This window comes from Triturus cristatus, chromosome 4_1 (genome assembly GCF_964204655.1).
Source record: "Triturus cristatus chromosome 4_1, aTriCri1.1, whole genome shotgun sequence".
Lineage (NCBI taxonomy): Eukaryota > Metazoa > Chordata > Amphibia > Caudata > Salamandridae > Triturus > Triturus cristatus.
The window spans coordinates 226,322,733-226,347,453 of NC_140585.1; the positions used below are offsets into that span (position 1 = coordinate 226,322,733).

Sequence of the window (24,721 nt, forward strand, 5' to 3'; positions counted from 1 at the left end):
CTGGTGGGGGATTAAAGAGGCACAAGGTGGAATGAGGGCTACTCAACCTTGGTCTTTGGCATCCCAACTTTCGATAGCGCCGGCCTGGGGCTTGTGGACAAAACGTTGGGCCCTTGCACTTATTCTTTTACATACTAAGCACAATTTACTCAGAAACCAGCTAGCGGCTGAGGTTGTGGTGCCACCTACTCTAGTTCTGAGATAGAAACCAATAAGCGAGAGCTCTACAAGCAGGAAGAACTCCTCTGTCAGACCCACACCTACTTCTACTGAACTTGTGATGAGAATGCTTTAAACCCCACCAAAGAATTTCTCTCAATTTACGACAGCTGCACTCCCCCATAGTTCACCCCTATCAATAACTCTGCTGAGACCTGTCTCGCTTTTTCTTCTTTAAAATGGAAAATATCCTTGATTCTTTCTACCATACTAATTTTGTATGCGATTTTTTTCATGGAGCATCCAGGAGCGTCAGTAGTATTTATTCTCTTCAACTTTGGTTTGGAAAAATCACTCCCTATCACATCTCAACTCTGTTTCATCTGGTTCTCCAAGTGATCCATGTCTTGTTACAATAGCTAAATCTCTTGCCTCTTCCCCTGCCCCAGTTTTAATTGCTCTGTGCAAAGCTTCCTTTTCAACTGGTCACAAGCCTAGTTCCTGGAAAAAGCATTTCCTGAGCCCTTGCTTAAGAAAACAATTCAGGTCCTACTATGTAGACTAATTATAAACCAACATCTTTACTTCCCTTTCCATCCACAATCGTTGAGAACATTTTTTAATCAAGAGCCCTCATCTAATGCGGAAGCGAATCATTTTTTTGATCCTCATCAATCCTGCGTTCACCCCTGGGAGACCGTTTTGGCCTCTGAAGCGAAGGACATCAATATGCCACTGGTCTCAGGTGGTGAAGACGCCTTGATATTTTTGGGCCTCATCACAGCATTCAATACGGTCTCTCATTCCATCTTACTTGACTGTCTCATCAACATCGGTGATGAAGATCTGGCCCTACCTTGGTTCTTATCGTATCTCAATGATCACTCCCAAGCAGTGACTCACTCCTTACTGTTCTTCCTTTTGGGACATTCATTGTGATGTCCCACAGGGTCTGTCTGATACGCTCCTGTAATTTTCAATTTTGACACCCAATTGATTCAGCATCTCAATGGCGAACTGTTTTCAGTGGATGGAGCTTCCCATTACTGCGCAAAAGGCACTCGTTATAAAACACATTTAAGAAACTAGGGAATATAATGAGCAAGGCGCTTTGACATTTAAAGAAAAGAGTGATTGTGAAGGTTAAACTAAAAAACTCATCACATGCCAGGTCTAAACTCCCGCGAAGTTAGTCTTCTGTGGTGTCTCGCACCCATCTGCATGTACACTCAGTACCACAGAAAGACTGGACCGCTAACCTTCGAAAAGAGGGGAGCGAAGACGTGGATATCCAGCCTGGGTAATGACAACATGAAAGCGAGAAGTCCAGAAGTGGTTGGAGAGTTAAATATTGGAATATGGCGACTAGAATAGGAGGCAAGGAAGGGAAGACCAGCGGGCTGAAGGGAACTGAGGGCTTTGGGATGTGGCAAGGTACAGGAGACCAGCAGAGAAGGTGGGGAGCAGGAGGGTGTCATAGGATGTGTGGAGCAGGGAACCAATGGAGGCGATGGGGAGCATGAGCATGGTAGGGGAAGAGAGGAACACAAGCAGAAATAGCAGGGAGTGTGAGTCTGGCAGAGGAGGGGGCATGCAGGAGTTGGTGGGTTTGCAGGATCGCCGGACACGCTCACAAAATCTTTCTTGGTGACAACAAGGTGTTGTCAGTCTTTCTCATTTTCTGGTGTCAATATCTCTTTTGGCCACTGGATGACTTCACCCACAGGCTACCCAGAAGCACTGGGTTATCATCTATAAAATGGGGTTAACCTCAGTAAGTGGTAACACAATCCAGGGGCCATTAGTATTGTGCCATTAGTACATGTTCACCTAAATATTGATTGCATCTTGAATCAGCCATAATCCTATCACAAGGAGCCCTATCTCTGTGCATATTCCCATTGGGAACTGAGGCTTGTACAGCAAACGTCAATCCCCGAAGCAAGAGAACTTTCCCAAGGAAACCATCATCACCTGAATGACTTTGAATCACAGACTCTGTTCCCACAGATCTGCATTATAATAAATAGGCAAAGCCAAAGTTATATCCTCGTGTCCCCGCTTGGTCTCAGCCCATTACTGTGATAAAGTTGGCTGTGCCTTCGGTGAACTTGGGTATCATCAAATAAAATTGTTTTCGAAATTCAAGGAAGAGAAAGAAGCAAATCATGGATGAGCGGAGGAAAAATAACTCAATGAATGCAGAACTGTGGAAGAAGAACATTAAAACACCAACATATTTAAAAGTCTTTCATCAATTAGGTAAATTATATGATTAGAGTTAAATGGTAGAGTATTTGAAAAATGTTAGTGAGCGACTGTGGCAGGAAGTTTATGGACATTTCCTGAAGTTTTAAATGCCGAAGTAAATCAATAAAAATGCTATATAAAATATATGCTGTGCTAGAGGTGGAGATGAGCAAGCGGATTTGGTTCATTTGCTGATCTCATGTCTGAACATTTCTCAGTTCTGGTTGAAAGTGAAAGAAATTTTAAAGCTAAACATTCAAGACAGGAACAGAAATAGTGATTTCACAAAAGATTAAGTCTGTGGTATTATGTACATTATGTATATTTATTATTTTACATTATTGCTACTGCGTGTGCGACTGTCACCAGTAGAGATTGAGGTTACATCAAATAACTTTGATGCCATTTTTTAAAGAAAACTCCATGCCATGTATTAACTGCTTATGTTTGAACGTTGTACAAGAAATGTATAGATTGAGGTTAGTAGGGCACATGATTATTATTCTGTTACTTGAGTGTTACAGTGTACCATATATATATATATATATATATATATATATATATATATATATATATATATATACACACATATATATATATACATATATATATATATATATATTACAGTATAGTGTGCCACTGATGTGCTTATAAAAATATAAGAACTATGTAAAATATAAAAATCCATAAATTGTTCAGACTATTAAATTTGCTGAGGGAATTACAAACTTAACAAAACCTAATTTTAAATTAACCAATTTCTTTGCTATACCAGGCAAGATCTCAGATTTAGATCTGCAGGTTGCTGCATTATGAAAAACATAAATATTTTCTCAACATCTCCACTCTTTTGTTTCTTTTCTCACTCCTTTTTTCCCTTAATAAATGTGAGGGCATACAGCAACAAAATACCAGGAATGTGATGAAACTTGTGTTGGTGAAGTTTTCAGTTGATAAATCACACATATTTCAACATAGCCAGTTTAACAATATCTAGCAGATCTAAGCTTATGATGCAGAACTAAAATTACAACCAAGTTATTAATTATAACATGATTCTGTGTGTAGATATATCACATTGATACAAAATCTATTCAAATTATTGATCAATAAAGCAGATTATACTATGGCATATTGAGCATAGGAATACTGTGGTATCTGCATTTTTGTGGACAGAATATTGAGGGACAAAATAAGGAAAGGTAAGTACATATGGGGGAAGTATAGCTTTACTATTCTTAACTCCACATCTTTGCACCATGAAGATGTACATATATATATATATACATATATGGTGGATATCTGAATAAAGAGGGCAAATTGAATTTGGCATGTGCAGTGACCCTTATTTACGGTGTTTCAAGAATTGTTTAGGTGGGACGCGGAGTTAGGTATAGAAAAATCTCAACTTACTTACTGTTTGATATTTCGACCTCGATATTCTAGTCGTGATATTTTGATGCCATCGAGATCCCATCCTGACATTCCAGGGGCACACTTTAGAAAAGCAGTAAAATTAACTAAAATATGTTCACTTCTGCATATGTTTTCACTTTTGAGTAAATGTATTACATTTCAGCATTCACAATTGGCACTTTTTTTTAGTAACTTACACTTTTGTAGTAAATGTAATATTTATTTTCAAGTTAAATACATTTTTAAAATTTTCCCAGCACCTTACCAAAGGGTGACTCCATAGCCGGGACTGAAATTTCCGCATGGTAAAATACAGGTAAAATAAACATAACAAATATTATTATTTAAAAAAAATAACATATTAACTATTATTATTTTTAGTATTAATATTATTTACTTTAAATGAAGAACAAAGTGGAAAAACTGCTACAGCACTACTAAATTATTTTGAATGATAAGTTTCATTAATGAAAATAGATTGAATTAAATTAAATTAAAATTATTTTTCTGAAGCTTAAATTAAAAAAGAAATTACCACCTGAAGAAAATAAAATATATTGTTACGTGCAAAATGAATTGAAATGGATGTCTAGAATTAATGAAAAATAATATTATTTTAAGACAATTTACTGTTACATTAGGTTTACCATTAACAATAGGGTATTAAATATTTCATAATTAAATAATAAAGATGTACTATTTTTATATATTTTTTACAATTCATTTATATTTATTTTTATTTTTAACTACTTTAAATATTTTAATTTAATTTAACATTTCTTCCCAAAGGCTTTTATTTAAAGTCCCTACCTCCATTATTTTCTATGGGAGGGTGTTGCAGAACCAGTGGTTGGCTATGTGTCATGTTGGATTTACTACAAAAGTGTAGATTACAACAAAAGTATAAGTTAGACATAAAAGTTACTTCAGAAGGGTAAGCTACTACACAAGTGCAGTTTGTGAATAGCACTTTGTAGAAAGTTGTGTAGCACTGCTATAGTAGTACATAACTTCCTACAAAGTGCAGTTTGTGAATCAGGCCCTGAGTGTCTAGACGTTTCCTTGTACGCTCGACTGGCCTCCACTTTCGAGGGATCTGGAGGTAATACGCTGTTTTCTAGAACACTGGTCTCATCTGATCAAAGGAAGAGATGGGTTGATGGGTTGCTCATCATTTGCCGACAGTTGGATTGCGATGTTCGAGTTCATGTACTGGTCTCATGCCGGTTATAGTGCCACAGTGTTCTAGGCTAGCATGGAGTACGGCCATGCTGGATCACGCCCACCTCTCTGCCATGAACGACTTGGGTCTCTTTCACTCCCAGGCTTTGATCCATGAGGCATCTGCTTACTTCCTCGGGTAGGCGTATGATATGCGGAATGATGTACGTTCTGCTCTCTGTCTAGCTCCTGCGACTTTGAATCAAACTTCTTCTGTGAGCTCTGCATTCTGTTCCGCAGCATCTCCTACCAAAGACAAAGACATAGTGGGATTAGTTGTAATGTATCCAGTGGCAACTGCTCTGAGAACCTTCAACGTTTGTGCTCCTTAACCATACCCCACGGCCAACACCTGTCACCCCATAAGAAAAACTCTTACACCACTTTTATGCGGTTTATATAGCTCAAACTTGACCCAGTGGTATTGGAGCGTTTTATATGAGCACCAGTTACATCACACAGGGATTTTTTAGGCACGGGGAGATTACGTGATTGGCCCCGAATCACAGGATGTTAAACAGACGCAGAGACTCGAACCTGGTTCCCCAGTTCCAAAGTCGGCAGCTCTGGCTGCAATAATACATCGTCTCCCATACCTCTACCATAATGGGAGCCAGTAGTTTTATTCCATTTATTCCAAGAGACTGAGCTTCTTCAACATCCCATGCAAGCAACACTCCCATATAAAGCACTCTCTCAGTTCCTAAAACCAGCATTATTATACTGTCCCCCACAGCTGCAGCTCCTTCGCCATTATCTTGTTAGTGCTCCTATGAATAACATTCCCATAGGGAGCTTTAACACAATCCTACACACTCTGTTTTCATTCAACAAGCACACGTATGTGATTGTGCATAAGTACTGATATTATATAGATATGAAGGGGAGATGATTCAATATCATGTGCATAGCCTTGTAGGCTGTCAGAAGTCTTTGCAAGGCCTTGGTCCAAAACTTAATGCGGGCTTTTGGACATGTCCTATAAACAGAAACGCATTCTAGGGGAAGAGAAAACATGGCTGCTGGCACCTTCTAGTCGCGTGACTATGGAAGCTGCCTCTAATAATGATGGGGCAGGCTTGCTTTCAATTAAATATCTGTATATTTTTATGACGTAGCGCAAGGATCTGTAAAGCATGGGGCCCGGGGTAGAAGGCCCTCTCACTGCCCCAAATTTTGGCTCGTTCTGTAGCCTGGAAGCAGGAATGGGAGTTTCTAGTTGTACAAGGGCGAAGATGATTGTTGCCCCTATCAGTTGGATAGGTGCTCCATGGAGTGATGGAGAGTGGTACCCCTTGCAGCTCTTTCTTGACCTGCAGAAGTTATGGGCACGCCTGATGTGTTAACCCATATTCTTGACATGTGATGGAGAAGGCCTGTCACTGGATTATTTACTTTTTTCCAGTTCTCCATCTTCCATCTGGTAATGTCACAGCTTCTTGTTCTTCAACAACCACCCAGGGAAGTTAAATTGTTAAGCCAGGAGCAGGATGTGGCCTAACGGTTAAAGCGTCGACCTCGGAACTGGGGAACTGGGTTTGAGTCTCAGCAGGGACGCTCAACATCCTGTGATTTTGGGCAAATCACTTAATCTCCCCATGCCTAACAAAAATGAATGTTTCCAACTGTAATGCAACTGGTGCTGATGTAAAGTGCTCCAATACCTTCGAATCAAGTACGCACTATATAAAACTCAAAAACAAAAAAAGAGAGGTGCTATTCACTCCTGCCATGTATGTGATGCAGCAGGTCTTGAAGTGGCTGCCAATGCAGATCTTTCAGGGTGGACAATTTGAGGTCAAATTTCATGAGTCTCTTCACAGTGCGTGCAGTAATTATCATTTGTCTAGACTCTTTTAAGATGATCATTGCTGTTGTCCAGATGGGAGAGGCCAAGGCTTGCACACTGAATCCGACACAGGCTTTCGGGAAGGCATGATTTGACCTTGTACAAAAGAGATCGTTTATGATGCTGTATGTATTTTAATTGCAATGTGAGTTTTGAAGGATACTGCCAAGCAGACGAAGCCAAAACACTTTGGGGCGATTATGATGTCGGTCAGAAAGCCTCCGACTGCTTTCCGACTGACATCTCCCGTTTCAATTCCGATCGCCTAATAACAATGTAGGCGGTCGGGATTGAAACCTGCCGGGTATTCCGGCTGGATTCCGATGGGCTCTAGGAGCCCATCTGCTAGTTGGAGGCCCCAACGTAATCCCTGAGAACAGCGTTTCCGCTGTCGGGATTACGATGTCGGTTTCCGACAGGCTTTCCATGCCGGGACAGGCTATCCATGTCGGGCTTTCAGACATGGAAAGCCTGTCGGAAAGCGACTTTGGGGACCCCTAGCAAGGCCCTCATTCCTCCATGGCCTCTGGTTGGGGGCCAAGAGAGCACCTATGGTGCCACCCTGTCAATCCCTGCACCGCGTGGCAGGCACCTTAAGGTGCCTGCCATGCGGTGCAGGGATAAACAGAATCTCCCATTTCTCCATTGGAGCTTGTGCTACGGCCGGTTTACGGCTGCAGCACATGCTCCCATAGAGAAATGGGAGTATGCGACCGCACCAAGTGTGGTCGCATTGTAATGGCGGTGTCAGGACCACCAACCGGAGGTCAGTTGATTCCGAGACCGCGGCAATTTCGGGTGGACGTAAGTCTGCCCGACATTGTAATCAGGCCCTATATGTTCTGGATCAACCGAGAGGCACATTTGTTAAATTGCATGTTGTTTTACTAGTTCTTGACTTAATCCTGTTAGCTAGTGCTGGCATTAAGGATAAATTATGACTTGGTAGGGATTAACTTTGAATAGGTGTTGGACACCCATGTTTGGATGATGAAGAGGCAGTTTCTGACATGGTCACTGTTTCTGCTTGTGAAGTCTTTGAGAAGAAGCAGAGTATTGTTGGCATACTGGTGAGCCTTGATACCATGGGACAGTTTCATGTACAGATAGAAGATGAGCGGGGAAAAGATGGAGCTTTGAGGGACTCCACAAGCTACTAGAAGATATTTGTAGGAACTCCCTTCATCTGGACTAACAATAATTGGTCAGAGAGGTCAGAAGAGAACAAAGAGTTATTACTTTGATTAATCTCATGAGTGTGGGAGGATGCTGAGGAGAGCTTGTTGGTAAACAGTGTCAAATGCCGCTAAAAGATGAAGAAAGGACTGCTCTTATCGGCAGTGAGGAGGGCGTCATCTCCACACTGGATACTGAAATTTTGTGTGCTGCAGTAAAGTGTAAGGTTTAATTGATAGTTGTGTTACAAGTTGTATGGCTGTGTTGGAATAGGATAAGAAGACCCAAGCTCAGAAATTAGATTGTCAGAAGGCTTAAGAGTTTACCTATGTGTATTCAGGGTATGATGCAGAGTTCCCACAGCCACTGTAGATTGTAAGAGATATTTGCAATGTCTTTGTATGTGCAGCAGTCATGCAGGGCTGTTGAGAGCGTGTGTTGAAAGGGGTGAATGTCTTATAAAATTCAGTGTGTGGGTAAAGGGGGCATTTGTTGTTGAGACATAGGGCCTGATTTAGTGTTTGGCAGGCATGTCAGATCAGGGGCTATGGCTTCCATTTCCCTAGTGGAAGGCCACCATAGCTAGAGATCACTGTCTGCCTGGAGGGATCTCACTTTCCTCTGTTTACTTGCCTGCCTGGCCTATGCACAGAGTGCAGAGAACTTTGAAGAGTGGGTACCCTGCTAGTTACACCTGCTTGGCAAAGTTCTTTGTTTTACACTGACAAACTACCAAAGCAGGAGTTTGTCATTTTAAAAGAAACATAAAAGAATGCCCCCTGATGTGCCTGGAATGTCATGTTATTTGTGAGGTTTTTTTAGGTTTAGGCCCCACTGGAATTTCCTGGCATGCCGGAACAGGAAACATGTATGTCAGAAGTTCCGCCCAATGGGTGAACTGTGAGTTTGGCATATGGGGCATCCACCACTTTTTGAAGGATGCTTCTCACCTGCCAAACTCTAAATCCCCCCCTTAGGGTTATGTCATTGACTTCCCTTTGCAATATTTATATGTCATGTATATGTTATAAGGATTCTATGTTACATAATTTCGCCTGGAATGTGAATGTGAAGAATGTACCAGTTGCTGGAACATCACCTCTCAGTAGGCGCTGGTTGGCAGCCTAAGGATTCTGGAAGGATCATATGGGATAAACAGATGTGTAAGGAAATTTGGCGAGCACGATGAAACAACTTGTGTGAAGGCAAAATATTTTGAAGCTCACTCCCTCTTTACAGGTTGCCAGTTCAGTGATCTCAGGTAATGTGATCATAAAGTTTAAGGCTAATAGCTATGTGTGCTGCATAATTTTGAATTCTCTGGAGTTATGAGAGGGAAATGTTGGGAAGGCCAGTGTATAGGCCACTGCAGTAGTCAAGGCGGGCATGGGCACGGCAAGGATCACACTGATGATCTGTGAAAAACGGACCATCGGCAGAGCCCATTTTAGCAGACTGGTGTGAAATAATGCCATCTTAGGGACCTGGTTTATCTGAGGGACAAACAATAACTGGCTATCAATGAGCACATCCAGATTATGTGCTTTATCAACAGGGACGCTGGTTTTGTCATCATTGAGGCAACCAAGCGGTCTGCATCCACCAATGACCAGAGATAGGCAGTGTGCCAAGGTGGGAAGGTTCCCAGGTTCCTCACTAAGCATGGGATGAAGCTATGTGTCATCGGCAAACATGTAATATACAAGTTTATAGGAGTCTAGGATGAAAGCTAAGTGAGACTGTAGAAATTAGTCAGCATCAGGTAAATTGCAGAATCCCAAGGACACCACATTTGATGTTGATTGTATCAGAAAGGAAAGGGCTCATCTTGACTTGGAGAGTACAGTGTTTCAGGAAGGAAGTTAAGCCGATGGCAGCTGATGAGGACACTCTCTTGATTAGGATTCGATGAGTGCACTCGGATGACCCTGGTAACGGGCATTGAGTAGATTCATCCTAATATTTGTCAGTGTAGTTTGAGTCCTCCTCCGAGGTCATAAGCCTAACTGAAAGTCATGCAACATGTCATTAGATTGCAAGATGGCAGATAGTTGGACTCAGATTTGAGCACCTGTGCAGTACAATGAAGGTCTCAGATGGATCTGTAATTTTCAGGTTCATCAGGATCAGAATTAGGATTTCTTCAATACAGATGTAATAATGGCATTTATGAGGGCCTTCGGGGTTGGTCCACAGGACAGGGAGGGTTGGACTAATTGGGTAAGGATAGTAGTGAGCACTGAGAGGTTCAGGTTATGATGCTTGCAATGCCAATATCCCAAGGACTTCTTGAAAGTCCCCATTGTATTGTCTATGCCTGATTAACATGAGCTCCCACCTAAGCTCCACAGAAAAAGGAGCCCTCTACTGCCTAAAACTCCTCAACAAAATCAAACCTTTCATACCCACCAATGACCTACAAATCGCAACCCAAGCTCTAGTTCTGTCCAGACTTGACTATGGAAATGCCACACTAACTAGGACACCTAAAACACACATAGCCCTCATGAGAACCACCCTGAACGCAACAGAAAGAATGGTCACAGGTTCCAAGAAACATGACCACATCACCCCTGTATTGCAGGACCTAAAATGGCTACCTATTAGAGCCCGCTGCTGTTTCAAAACAGCCTGTCTCACCTATAAAGCCCACCACACAGGCAAACCGGACTACCTCGCAGCCAAACTTACTATAACTGGACAATCAAGAAACCTAAGAAGCTCCAACTTGCTCCTCTTAATCCCCCCCCCAAGAGACATAAACAAAAAGCCCTCCCCCGCTCTTTCTCAGGGAATGACCCAAAAATCTGGAACTCTCTCCCTATTCATATCAGGACTAACCCCTCCTTCACGAATTTCAAGAGACAACTAAAAGAATTTCTCCTCAAGAGTCATCTCTATGCCTCTGGTCAATAACCTCGAACTATGTAACCTCAATTATTCTAGATGTAATTCAGTGTACTCTACTGTTTATGCTTCTATACATGTATGCTGTTGTAAAGCGCTCTGATACCCCTCGGGTCGTGTAAGCGCTATATTAAACTCCCAAAATAAAATAAATAAATAAATAAAATTTAGAGACTAATGCTAGAAAGGGCTAGGAGGGTCAGAGCAAGTATCAGGCAGCAGTGGAACATCCAAGGCAATGTGGTCTGATTGTAACTATAATATTGGTGTCGGTGATAGAAATGTATTGCAGAGATCAAGTGAGGGGGAAAGCGGGGTGGAGTAAGAGGCATTTTATGTAGATTTTGAATAGCTCTTTAGTGGAGTTGGCGGATTGGGTATTGAGTGAATGAATGAATGAGAGTTCATCAAGCCTGAGTTGTTTGCTAGTGAGATGCATGTGGCAAATATTGGGATTTGGACAAGATTATTGAAGCTAGAATGTGAATGTATGTGTTATCTGGGAATGTGCGTTGTGTACTCAGAAGCAGCCATGTGTCGGTGGTTTGCCTTCTGTTCTATTGTCAACGCCTTTCGACTAATGTCATTCTGAGCACTAACAGAACCAAACATGAGCTGCAATGGTCTACGTCAATCTTTTGCTATAAATGCTTAAGCAAGGGGGCGTGGTCTGGCGCGCGGCAAGATGGCAGCACCGCCGATATTATCCTTGCAAAATCCTGCATTGCTGTGGCCTTTTGAGCACCCAGAGCTGTGGACTTGAGGATCGGCACACAGAGCGGTCAGAAAATACGCCTGCTGCTGGAAGACGCTGTCCCTCTGCATCGGATCGCGACGTCTACTGCAGTCGCATTGAAGATGGCGGCGGACGGGAGTCGGGCGCTGCAATGGTGGTGTGACGAGCTTCATTGAGCACTTGGTGTACCGCGGCGCCTGCCTTTCAATATCCTGGATGAGCTGAGGGACCTCCGGGGGCAGTGACCACGACCGGAGTGCTGATACGCTGTGGAGCGCGGGTGCGCGCTAAGAGGTACGGGGCCGGTGGCTGATTTCTGGCCTGTCGTCTGGAAGGCGCAGCGCACTAAAGCGGCTGGCTTTTTTTGCCGTGCTGGGCCGCGCGCTGTAGAGGGAACACGGGCGATCATCTGTAGTGCCTCCTGGGGACTGATTTGGCTGTACAGGGCGGCTGGGGGACGACACAACAGTATCTGGGGGATCTGCTACCTCTCCTACTCCTGAACCATATCTTGGTGCTCGATGGTCGAGCAGTGGAGTGCTTGAGGCCTCATGGTGCGGCCTGGTGTGACCATCATTGCCTGCTGAACGATAGCGGTTGCCTGACCTCGTGGGGTGGACCCCTCATGTTTTTTTTTGTTGTGCCCTCGCATTTCCAACAGAACGGCAATAGTCCTGGATGCCATTGATAAGATTTGAACGCGCCATCAACGGCCGTGCAGAGTGAGGCGACGTGCCCTCTGGCCGGTGGGTTTGGAGGGGGGGTGCTCCGGCGTGTGGACAGTCTTCCTGAAGAGGCCGGATTGTGTGGAGTTGCGGGTGCACCGGTATCATTGGCGACTGTTTGAGTGGGTCCTTTCATTGCTGGACCTCCCCATGCCTGCGCCTACACATTGACCAGTTCTGGGGTTCGGGGTTTGGACGTCCTCTTGCAGTGCAGTGTGCTTGGTGGTGGTGGTGTGGGGCAGCTGGAGTTGAATTGCTTGCCCTTGCCGGGTGGCTCCTGTCGTGTTGCTGCACCCCGTATCATGGGTAAGCCGGATAAAAATCAGTCTCGCTTACATTTTGATGCCCGTAAATCTGGCAAGCTGATGCATACTGCGGCTTCGGACTCGGAGATGGACGCGACAGAGCAAGCCCCCTCAGCCTTGGAGAAGACCCTGGCGGCAATTCAGACTAGTTTGCAGTCCATCGACGGTAAGATTGAGGCGCTCAATGGTCGCATGGACACGATCTCAGCCAAATTAGATAGGCAAGGGATCCGTCTGGGTGAAGCCGAACAAAGAATCTCGGACACTGAGGATGGGTTGCAGCAAGTGGCCGCTAAACAGTCTGATATTGAAAAGATTTTGGCGCTTATTAAAGACAAGAACAAGGACATTGAAGCGCGCTCGCGGCGCAACAATGTACGCATACTTGGGCTGCCGGAGTCCACAAATGTGGGGCGTCTAGAGGAATACGTTGAAGCTCTATTTCGGGAGGTGTGTGGGCCAGACACTCTTTCCAATATGCTAGTTGTGGAGCGTGCTCACAGGTCTTTGGCGGCGCGGCCGCCTCCGGGCGCGCCGCCCCGGCCCATTATTGCACGTCTTCTGAATTTTAGAGACAGAGACACAATACTGCGTGTGGCCCGCCAGAAAGGGAAGATACAGTATGATCAGTGATGTCATTTGAGATGTCATCAGTGATGTCATGAGTGATGTCACTGACCATGTCATGAGTGATGTAATATGTGACGTCATCAGCAGTGCATTGCGGGCGCGCGAGTTATAGTTAGCTGAACTAACTATAACGGGGGAATTTCAATGGTTTTGTACAAGTGAAAAGTCCAGCTAACTATAACACCCCTGAAACCTATGGTTTTTTCAGTGAATTTCTGAGGTTTTTTAAATGCTAATTCCTAACTATAACGTGCCTGAAACCTATGGTTTTTTCTGTGAATTTCAAAGGTTTTTTAAATGCTAATTTCTAACTATGCCTACAGAGATAGGACATGTGAAGAAAGAAGTGCAGAAAGAAGCAACAGAAGTCCTCAAAGACGAAGAAAAGTGCAGGAAGAAGGATAACGTGCAGAAAGAACAAAAAGAAGAGCAGAAAGAATCCTTGTTGCAAAATCATCCTGTACCCTCAATTTTTTCAGACGGATACTGGTGGTAACTGAGTCTGACTAACCAGTCCTAGAGCCAGTGCTATGTTAAAAGACACTTAGAATACAGTGAAAACACCTACATACACTAGGGAACATTATGCGTTGGGGTTCCCCTGTGATTAGCATGACCTCCTCTGTAAGCCCCTAGTATATAATAGGGCAGGGGGATTAAAACTACCTCTTAAAACAGGCCACAGGGCGTTTTTGCACACGTTAACTCAGGCCCCGTCCCCTCCCTTCACCACTGTGTAAACACGCCCTGTGTCTGTTTTTAGTTGGGAGATTAAGTTCATTGGAATCCTGAGGGTCCCTAGGGTCCAACTAGCCCACTAGGTACCTGCAGTAAGTGCCACAGAGCTGCGTTGCAGAGAGGTGTAAAAAGTGGCACAGCCTGGACCACCTCTCTGCAATGCAGCTCAGTGGCGCTTACTGGAAGCACTTGGTGGGCTAGTTAGCCCCCAGGGGCCCTCAGTATTGAAGGGAAATGATATCCCCAATTTAAAACGTGCTATAGTGCGTGTTTGCACACGTCACCTCAGGCCCCGTCCCCTCCCTTCACCACTGTGTAAACGCGCCCTGTGGCTGTTCTAAGTTGAGAAATTAAGTCCCCTTGAATCCTAAGGGTCCCTAGGGTCAAACTAGACCACTAGGTACCTCCAGTAAGCGCCACAGAGCTGCGTTGCAGAGAGGTGTAAAAAGGGGCTTGGCCTCAGAACACCTGTCTGCAGCGCAGCTCCCTGGCGCATACTGGAGATGCCTGTTGGGTTAGTTGGCCCTCAGGGACCCTCAGTATTGAAGAGGAATTAATTCCCCAACTTACAACTCGCCAGGGGGCGCGTTTGCAGAGTGCTGCAAGGAGGGGGCGTGGCCTCCGGCACGATGCCAGTCTTTTATTTATTTTAATTTTTTAAGAAGGGGGACTGTGTGGTTCCCCTTCTTATTCTAATTTATTGGCCCTGATGACCCCATCCCCCAGGGCCTGTCTCCTAATTATATTTTTTTGACCCCAATCCCCAGGGCCGGCCACTGTTTTTTATTATTTTAAAAAAATATATATTTATAGACACACCTAGGACATGCTGGACAAACCGTACGTACCTATCACCATGACGATTTGAGTGATATTCATTAAAAGGCGACTATGCATACAATGAATCCACGTGGAATGTATTTACACCACTAGTGAAGCTCTGACATGTCTGATGCCCTACCGTGCCTAATCCCGGTAGACACCCTTGTCGTTTATTTATACAAACATGGGTAGCTATTGACGGGCACATTTAATACACATGCACACCAAGCCATTCAAAGGGGATTCAACACAAATTCGACCAAAACTATGTAAGAAACCCCCCTCACGGTTAATATAACACACATCCACTGCCGGATGTGTAATACTTTTTATTTTACTCTCTGGAAAGGGGACGAACATCACTTGAGAGTCACAGCGCGCTCCTGGCAGAGCCCAATGCTGTGTTACACCCACCATTGCCTGCCGAGTGCCACACACCTCTGTGTTGTATTCCACCAGCTAGTGCATATGCTATGACACTCTCTAGCCCATGTGCAATGTAACACCACCCCGTGAATATGTCATGCCACACTTGTCTTCGCACGGGTTATATTTCCCCATCTAACGTGCCTTCCTGGATGCCTATGTTATAACGCACAGTGCTATGCCATACATATTACAATCTGGGATCCATATCTTTGTCACAGTGCATATGCAACGTTACACTCCCCAGCACATATTTTATATTACAACTTTAGAGACTAGTTAGGTTACACAACACTGCCCTGTGCATATTACACTCCAAGGCGCACATCGCATAGCACGCGCTAGTGCCTGTGCTATCTCGCGCTCTCCAATGAATCTGTCATTGCGCACAATGTATTGCATATTATATTTCACGCCCGGTTCATCTTATATCACACTTTTTGGTGCATAGTTTATACCATACACTATATCTAGTTTTCATTTTCAATCGTGCTCTCAGGACTATGTTCTATATAACACTGTGTTCACCTACCCTTTTCATGGGCATTACATTTTGCGATAGGGGGTGGAGGGTCAGGGGGTGTTTCTGCCAAGTGAGCCCGGAGTCACAGTCACAAACGTCCTCTTCTTCCTGAATAAAAGTGAGATTATGCTGCATACTTGTTCATATTTTAAGTAGTTCGCACAGACACACGTTTTAAAAACAATAAAGTTCCTAATACCCGCCTTCTCTGAACAGTTAGCTTGCTGCCCCATCCCCCTCCTCCCTATCCTCTGTTGTGTGAATCCATGGACTAGCCTCCTCCCTCCTGCCATGCATGGTCTGATGTGCTGCCACTGCCCTCAATTTAGTATGATGAACCAGTCCCCTCCTCCTGCCCTCCATTGCCCAATTCTATGCCCCATCATTGACCTCCTGCTTAAACTCTGTGCTTAGCTTGCTGCCCCTATTCTCCTTCCCCCTGCCCTCCGATGTCTTTGTGCATGCCCCTGCTCCATCCTTTTTGCCCACCATGTTCCATGGACCTGCCACTCCTATCTACTCTGAGTGTTCTGTTGAGCTGCCACTCCCCTCCCACCTGCCTAGCATTGTCAGATGACTGTAACCTATCCCTGCCACCTCCACCCTGCCTGTCCACATGCCATGCCCCTATCCTCTTCCTCCTGTCCTACATGGTCCATTGTACTGCCACACCCTTCTGCCTTCCCTAGTCTGTTGTGCTGCAACTGCTCCTCCTGCCTGCCCCATGCGGTCTGTTGTGAGGCCCCTTCCCCTGAACTTTCTTGTCTGTGCACAGGTCCTGACCCTCCCTTCTATCCTCCATCGTCCTTTGTGCATGCCCCTGCACCCTCCTTCTTGCCCATCATAGCCATTGTGCTGCCACTAACCCTCCAACTTGCCATGCATGGTCTTCTGTGCTGCCATGGCCCCTCCCACCTTCCCTGTGTGGTCAGTTAGCTGCCCATGACCCCCTCCCACCTTCCTTCCATGGTCAGTGTGTATGCCATCACAGTCTCACTGTTGCTCTTCATGGTGTGTCTTGCTTCTAGTGCCCATCCTGCCTGACCTCCATGGCTATCTTGCTGCTCATGCCCTGCCCCCTAGCCCCCAGCCCTCTGTTTACATGTGCAGACCCCTACTCCCTCCCTCCTGGCTTGTCTGTTCCATTGTAATGCCCCTGATCCATCCCTCCTGCCCTTTATGGTCTGTTATGCTGCAGCTTTCTCTCCTGTCTGTCCATTATGGTCAGCTAGCTACCATTGCCTCTTGCCCCTCTGTTCTCTGTTGTCCATGTGCATGGTCCTGTCCCCTCCCTCTTGCTTTCTATGGATTGTTGTGCTGCACTTCCGTCCCGCATGCCCTGTGTGGTGTATTGTGCTGCTGCAAACCCTGATGCCTGCCCTGCAGCTTCAGTTTGGTGCACCTCTCCATGTCCCTCCTGTCCTCTGTTATCCAAGTCCATGTCCCTACCCCATTTCCTTCCATGATCCAATGTACCATACTTGCAAACATTTTGAACTTGGTAAGAGGGAGATTTTGAAAAAAAACTGGGGTATTGATTTTCCCCTTTGAGTTACATTGAAAAAGAGGAGATTGTAGACAGGAGACAGATCAAATAAAGCCCATTTGAGCTTAAAAATATTGGACGTTTCCTGGCTGAATCGGGTCTGTTGGCATGCATGGTTGTACTACCATTGCCTCTTCCTTCTGCCCACAATGGTCTATTACATTGCCACAGCCTCTCTTGCAAGTCCTGTATTGTTGGTTTGTTGCCCCTGCCCCCCTTTCCACTGCCCTCCATAGTCTGTTGTGCTGCCACGGCCCTTCCTGCCTGCTCAGTGTGGTTAAATTGTTGCCTTTGCACCCTCCTATCTGCCTTCAATTTTCAGAGTCCGTGCCCCTGGCCTCTGCCTCTCAACAGTATCCTAATGAACAACTAGATTGCTAACATTCTATATTTATTACAAAAGTGTGGAACGCCTGACGTCATCTTGATGTAATCACAACTGTAATACCTAGAGCATTTCCTTTAGAAATTACATATATGAGAGGGTCTTATTGGCATCAAAATTATGGTTAGTGCTCTAAAAGACTAAAATAAGGACATATTTTCTGAGTTTTCAAATAGCGACAAAGCACTTTTAAATTATTTGTTATCTTTATGTTTTTTTATCCAGTTGACCACTTGATTAAATGTTGCACTTAGGGGAGAGGATGTGGTGTTACTTCCAGAACTTCAGACTTTGCAACTGGGGAACCAGGTTGGAGTTTCTGCTTCAGCTCGACATTCTGTGATTCTGGTCAAATCACTTAGTCTCCCCATGTCTACAACCAAAATGAATTTGTTCTTGTGTGATGTAACCAATGCTCATGTAAAGCACTCCAATACCTGACAAGTCTGCACTATATAACACTGCAAAAACACAAAATAATAAGTGTTTTGCACACTTCTGTCATTGGGCTATATTTGGGCTACATCTGGGTGATTTTGGGCTACATTTGGGCTCTTTTGTCTCCGGTGGCCATCTTGGGAGATTTATTTGTTATGAAGTTTCCTAATTTCCTCATGTACTGCAGTCTCCTCAGTAGGAAATGCTTTCAGTTTTTTACTTTGATTCCATCATGAAGGTATTCAGATATGTCACACATTTGCCATAAATTCTGAAAGTTAGCACTCTAGTTGCTCATTAGATCACTGTAGTAAAACTACTGTTCACCATGGAAGTCTGCTCCTGGTATTAAAAGTGCATGTTTCAGTCTGCATGTCAGAATTTTTTTAATGAAATAGAAGAGGATTTGAGAAGTCACTCAAAATGTGCCCTCATTTTCTTTCTTCAGCATTAATCATAATTTCTATGGCAAAATGAACCCCCTCATTGTGTTCCTTTTTAAATTAAATGTTTTAAGTGTTACCAGTTTTCTCCAATCAAGATGGCTTCAGGTGTGCCATACTTTTGTCATAATGAAGACAGTAAGCGCTCTAGTTGTTTTTCAGAACACTCTGGGACATTCTGTCATTGGGCTATACTTGGGCTACATCTGGGTGATATTTGGGCTACATTTGGGCTCTTTTGTCTCTGGTGGCCATCTTGGGAGACTTATTTGTTATGAAGTTTCCTAATTTCCTCATTTACTGCAGTCTCCTCAGTAGGAAATACTTTCAGTTTTTTACTTTGATTCCATCAAGAAGGCATTCAGATGTGTCACATATTTGCCATAAATTCAGAATGTTAGCACTCTAGTTGCTCATTAGATCACTGTAGTAAAGCTACTGCTCACCAGGGAAGTCTGCTGCTGGTATTGAAAGTGCATGTTTCAGTCTGCATGTCGGAATTTTGTAATGAAATAGAAGAGGATTTGAGAAGTCACTCAAAATGTGCCCTAATTTTTCTTTCTGCAGCACTAATTATACTTTCTATGGCAAAATGAACCCCCTCATTTTGTTCCTTTTTAAATTAAATGTTTTAAGAGTTACCACTTTATTCCATTCAAGATGGCTTCAGGTGTGCAATACGTTTATTATAAGTAGGACTGTTAGCGCTCTAGTTGATCTTTGGAACACTCTGGGAAGCTGCAGTAGAACACAAAGGAATCAACTGACAGTCTCTGCCCTTGTTGGATGTACATGTTTTACTGAGAATGTCAGACTTCATTCTCACATGACTGAGAAAGATAATGTGAATTTACAGAAAATAAGCTCTCAGTTTAGCTTATAGATCACCTTCCAAACCTCTGTGGGAAAAGCATGAGAAAATATTTTTCTCTCAATCATGATATCCCAGCAGAAGGCTTTTTCACATGGTGAAATCACCTTAGAACATACCACAATTCCTAAAATGACTATGGTACCATCAACAAATGATTTATAATGTAACTAAAGTCTTAAAGCCTTCTATTAACTGCAATGCTTTTTAATGAGGTGCTATCATGTATATTGGTCCCAAGATGGCTGCCAACACTTCTTGGATGAAGTGCTGACAGCCAATCAGATCTCAGGGTGAGATGTGTGGTTAGGCTCCGCCCACATATATATATGATTTTACTTTTGATTTTCTCAGGAACTACTGAACAGATTGACACCAGACCTGCAAAAGGCACTTCCCTGAGCTGAGGACTACCTCTCTGCCAAATTTCAAGTAATTCTGTTCAGCCGTTCGGGCTGTACCTTGGACTAAAGGTCCCTATGGAAAATTGCATGGGGAAAACGCGTTTTGGGACCCCCCTTTTTTCTCAGCCCCCGCTTGACGAATCCCCCCGAGACTTTAAGGGTAGGAGCGGAGCGGAGCGTCCCACCTATTTTGAAAATTTCGCGAGGATTCGTCAACCGGCGCCAAAGTTATTCCAAATAGAATGTTGCGGATTTCCTATGGAAACACGGTCCTAACTATAACTATCTACTGGCGACCGCCAGTAGATAATATATATATATATATATATATATATACACACACACAACCATATAAATATATGTATACATATATTTCCTTAGTATGTGCGCTCCTGCTGTCTCACCTCGCCCGAGGCAGTTGGATCGCTTGGTGCCGGCGGAGCATGCCGGTCATCAAATTCTCAGTCAACTTCAATGAAGCGATCACTCAGGGGATTGTAATACCACCAGTTGGTTTATTTTTCAGTAAATATATCCAGAGCACTGCTACATTGTACCAGGGTGTAATAAACACCATTGTACATGAAAGGAGTTGCTATTTTCATTTGCCACATTTTGTGTGCTTTCAGTGCTGTTTTACAGAAGCAAACATTTATGGATGTATTTTGTCTACATGGTAAACATTAATTAAGGTCTAGCTTTACGAAGCCCTTGCGTTGCCATTGCACCATGCAACGCAGCGCAAGGCAACAGAAGGGCTTCAGTGAGGTTTACTAAGCCACACAAAGCCACCTTGCGTGGCTCTGCTTGGCTTAGTAAATCTGGAGTAACGGAAGGCTGCGTCTAGTCGTTGCCTTGTGTTACTCTGCCCTGGGAAGGCGTCCCATGAGTAGAGTGTGGGTATTTCTACGCATCCACCCATGGATTTTGGCGCGTTCCCAGATTTACTGAGGCTAGGAAACCTGAGAATGTGTCAGTATGATATGCCTTCCACGTGAGGCGTAACAAGAGGAAATATGTTTATTTCTCCTCAGTTTTTCCTCATTCTACACGTGATGCATTTGGCAGCAGTCACAGAAAAATTAAAAAGCCTTAGAGGATTATTTTTCTGCAGGAGGGTGTCACTTCCTGCACAAAAACAATCCTGCCTGTAAAGCAGGCACCCTTGTAAAATGATGCCAGGGTGCCTGTGTTGGCGCTAGGCTGCACTCAGTGTGCCAGGGCAGGTAGAGGGCAAAAATGCACCCTCTCTAAGTAGATATGGCACATTCCTGCCCTTTCCCTGTCACGCAACGCAGCGCAGCGCAGCAAGTTGTCTTGTGTTGCCTTGCATGGCTTTTTAGTAAATCTGCCCCTAAGTGCCTCGAAGCACCGCAGTGCATAGTATCAACACCGGGCAGTTTATGTAGTCCTGCTCCTGGAGTTGCCATCACAAGAGTAGAACACCATTTTGGAAAAATGACATATATCTGTATCAACTCTGCTCCTGTTTACTGACTTCCTGGGAGATACTACTGCTTCGGATCTTCGGGGGGCATGGGGGGGGGGGGCTGTGTGTGAAAACAATTCCCGCCCGCTGGTGTCAATGAGTTGTGGCCTACTCTTCAAAGAACATAAAACGCCTGCCATCCTGCCAACGGGGGGCAGGTTGCCTCATACACACCAAAAGATACTTTTCCAAAACATAACAATATTTAGACATATACAATGAGTGGTTGTGTTGGGAACCAGTCCTGCATTGCCTGATTATCATAATGAAGTTTGTTTTTACATATAATTGTTTTTCAAGCGCTAGAAACTTCATTTTGGTACTTACTACTTTAATTGAAAATAATGTTTAATTGTGAAGGGCTTTGATTTTTACTATTCATCTTTAAGAGTGGAAAATCATCGCTACATAGATGTGGTCTAGTAGACACAATTCTGATATTAAAATGTGTCTTCTATGCAAATTAAATACTTAAAAAATAAATACAACCTACCGACTCAGTTCTAGACTTTTTCACCCATCGCCTCAGGCAGCGCTCGCATACATTCTGCACAGATGCCCCAAACATGACAGGCCATGCCTCTATTTCTTCCTTCACACACCACGCTCCACAACTTCAATGACCGAACCAGCCCTCACGACCAGAACGCCTCTGTCTCTTTGGCCAAATTCCCACAGAGTGCTAACTCATCACAGAGGAAGGCAGAAAGGGACCTCATCTCTTACACTTGACTGCTCCATTTCTTGGGAAACATCTTCACTTCCTGGAGTAGGTTTAAGTTTTGACAAGGCAGGCAGACTGTGATCCCTGTCTGTCAGAGGGGGCTCAGGTTTGAACCCCTGCTGTGGACTCTGCTTTGTGCTTCTCTTCATCTCCTGTGTAAGAGAAGACCATGGATCCCTATTGCAGAGAGGAGGCCAGTGCCACCTGGACAGAGTCCTCAGTCAGTGATCTTAAACCACTCCCTCCAGCCAGTGACAATCGACCCTTCCACACAGCCAGAGGTCCTACGCCATCACCTAGAGCCAGGGATACTACCCCACACCCACTGGGTACACTACACAACCAGCACTTCTACATGAGTCCCTGTGTAGCACCACCCCTCCCCCCCACAACTGAATACCCTACACCTCCCCAAATAGGTGCAGCTTAGACACCACCCCTAGAGCCACCATCCAGCCAGCTCTTCTTTACCACTTCTTCAGCCAACATTTCTGGGGTATATCCTGGTGACATTCATCAGCCCCAATACCCACACTCCTCTTCCTTAGTGAATGCTCTGTAATGATGGGTGGTAACCACACTAAGTCATGACTCTCCCTCTCTACCACAGGTGGTCATGGTTGCTTACATTGATTTGCTCCATTTCCTGGGGCACGTGTTGACTTCCTTGCATTGTTTTCATCTTTGACGAAGACATCAGACTTCGCTCCCTGTCAGTCACTTGGGGCTCAGATTCAAACCTGTGCTGTGGACTTTGCTTTCTGCTCCTCAGCATCTCCTGTAAAACAGAAGGATATGGAACACTTAATAATAATAATAATCCACATTTGTAAAGCGCGAACAATCACCCGTAAGGGTCTCTAGGCGCTGTGGGCCGTCGGGAAGATTAAGCAAGCTATTGCCCAGAGTCACATGTTACTGGGCTAATCTGCCGCCGGCGATCGAACCGTGATCCCCAGACTCCGGAGTCAGTCGCCCTGGCCGCGGCACCACACCTCTTCCCTAGCAGTGAGGTAGCCTGTGGCAATAGATCTATGAGTGTCAGTGGTCCTTTTCTATTTCCTCCAAGAAGTTACACTGCACAGCTCGCTCTGTTAGAGTTTCTACACCATATTGTACAGAGTTTTACCACACCATACCCACAGCTTAAACGCAAACACCTCTCCACAAAGCTTAGGCTCCTATATCACACGTAGAACATGTGCCACTGCTCCACCCCTAAGCCAGATCTCCCACAAAATCACCCACAGACAGCAGTTTTATACCATTTTTGAAACAAAAATGCCAGTGGCATTCCCTGTAAGCATCCACCAACCCTTAGCATTCCTCTGCCTGGCTGTTCTCCCACAGGATGCAATGTCATGATTGACAGCATCCACACTCAGCCATGTCCCTCTCTCTGTCACAATTGGCCCCGCTCTCTTACACTAACGTGCTCCATTTCCTGGGACCACAGACCACTTCCTCTCGGGCTTTTATGTTTTGAGTGACCCTGGTTGTCTTCTTGGTCCCCATTCTTGAAGTCAGACATGTACTGTGGGCTCTTCCTCCTGCCCCTCAACATTTCCTACAAAATACAAGGGTTTATATCAGTCAGTGGTGACATATGTAGCACCAGCCTGCACAGATTTTGCACTGTCAGCAGTTACACCATACGTCTATGGGTATGACTCCTACATTTCATCCCCTAGTCTGAGTTTTTACATCATTTTTAGAGCCTACACCCAGCTAGGTCTTGTACACCCACAGGGCAGGACTTGCCGTAGCGGGCACCGGGTGTTTTCTCCATGGGCCGAAAGGGTGGGGGGCGGTTTTGGACCGGTGTGGGACGTTTTTGTCACTGGGGCCGTTTTTGCACCAGTGCTACAATATCAGCCCCCTGTAACAAAAGCGTAGCAGCAGTATTTCACACCACATCCTCCTCCCCCCCACGGGCCGGTCCGACATAATTGCCAGGGCTGGTTTGCATCCCCAGTCCGGCCCTGTACACCCATCCTACATAAAGCAATCCTAAATCACCACTCATAGCAAGCATTTCTGAGGAATCTACTACAGACAGCACTCATGCACCGCCCCTGCAGCTACAGCTCTACTTTCTGCTCGCCAGCATCTCCTGTGAAACAGAAGGGCATAGATTGCGTAGTGTAGAGGTATCCACTACTAAATATGACAGAGGGCGTCATTCAGTGTTTGATTGTTGCCACTCCTTCCATCAGGGCGGCAGAAGACATTATCTCCACCATCCTGACGGACAACCATCTGTCAAATTTAGAGATGGTAGCCGGCCAAACTGTCATTTCTGTACATTGAAAGGAACCGCCGCCACCGTGGTTGCTTTTGATGTGCAAAAATGTTTGGTGGACGGTCACTATCGATTTTGATGGTGTTAGGGTTCAGGCATTCGGTAGTGTAGGTCGGATCCAAACTCAAGCAGAATATTAATGCAGATTCGAATCTCTGTCAATCCACTGATTCCAGTAATTTTTAGACGGCCCTAAACCACGTAAGAGGACGCTACACTCGTAAGCCGTTGCTTGG

General features: G+C 44.7%; 1 protein-coding gene across 1 annotated transcript in view; it reads right to left on the bottom strand.

The window, feature by feature from the left end:
* Positions 1 to 2,771: 2,771 nt before the first annotated feature.
* LOC146854147 (uncharacterized) overlaps positions 2,772 to 24,721 on the bottom strand; it is a 144,135-nt gene continuing 122,185 nt past the window's right edge. Inside the window, exons 17-19 of the mRNA XM_085651924.1 lie at positions 23,610 to 23,750; positions 22,812 to 22,961; positions 2,772 to 5,292 (exon numbers count right to left, since the gene is read on the bottom strand). Of these exons, the coding sequence (XP_085508050.1) occupies positions 5,071 to 5,292; positions 22,812 to 22,961; positions 23,610 to 23,750 (513 nt within the window). The 3' untranslated portion in view covers positions 2,772 to 5,070. The remainder of the gene's footprint in view (positions 5,293 to 22,811; positions 22,962 to 23,609; positions 23,751 to 24,721) is intronic.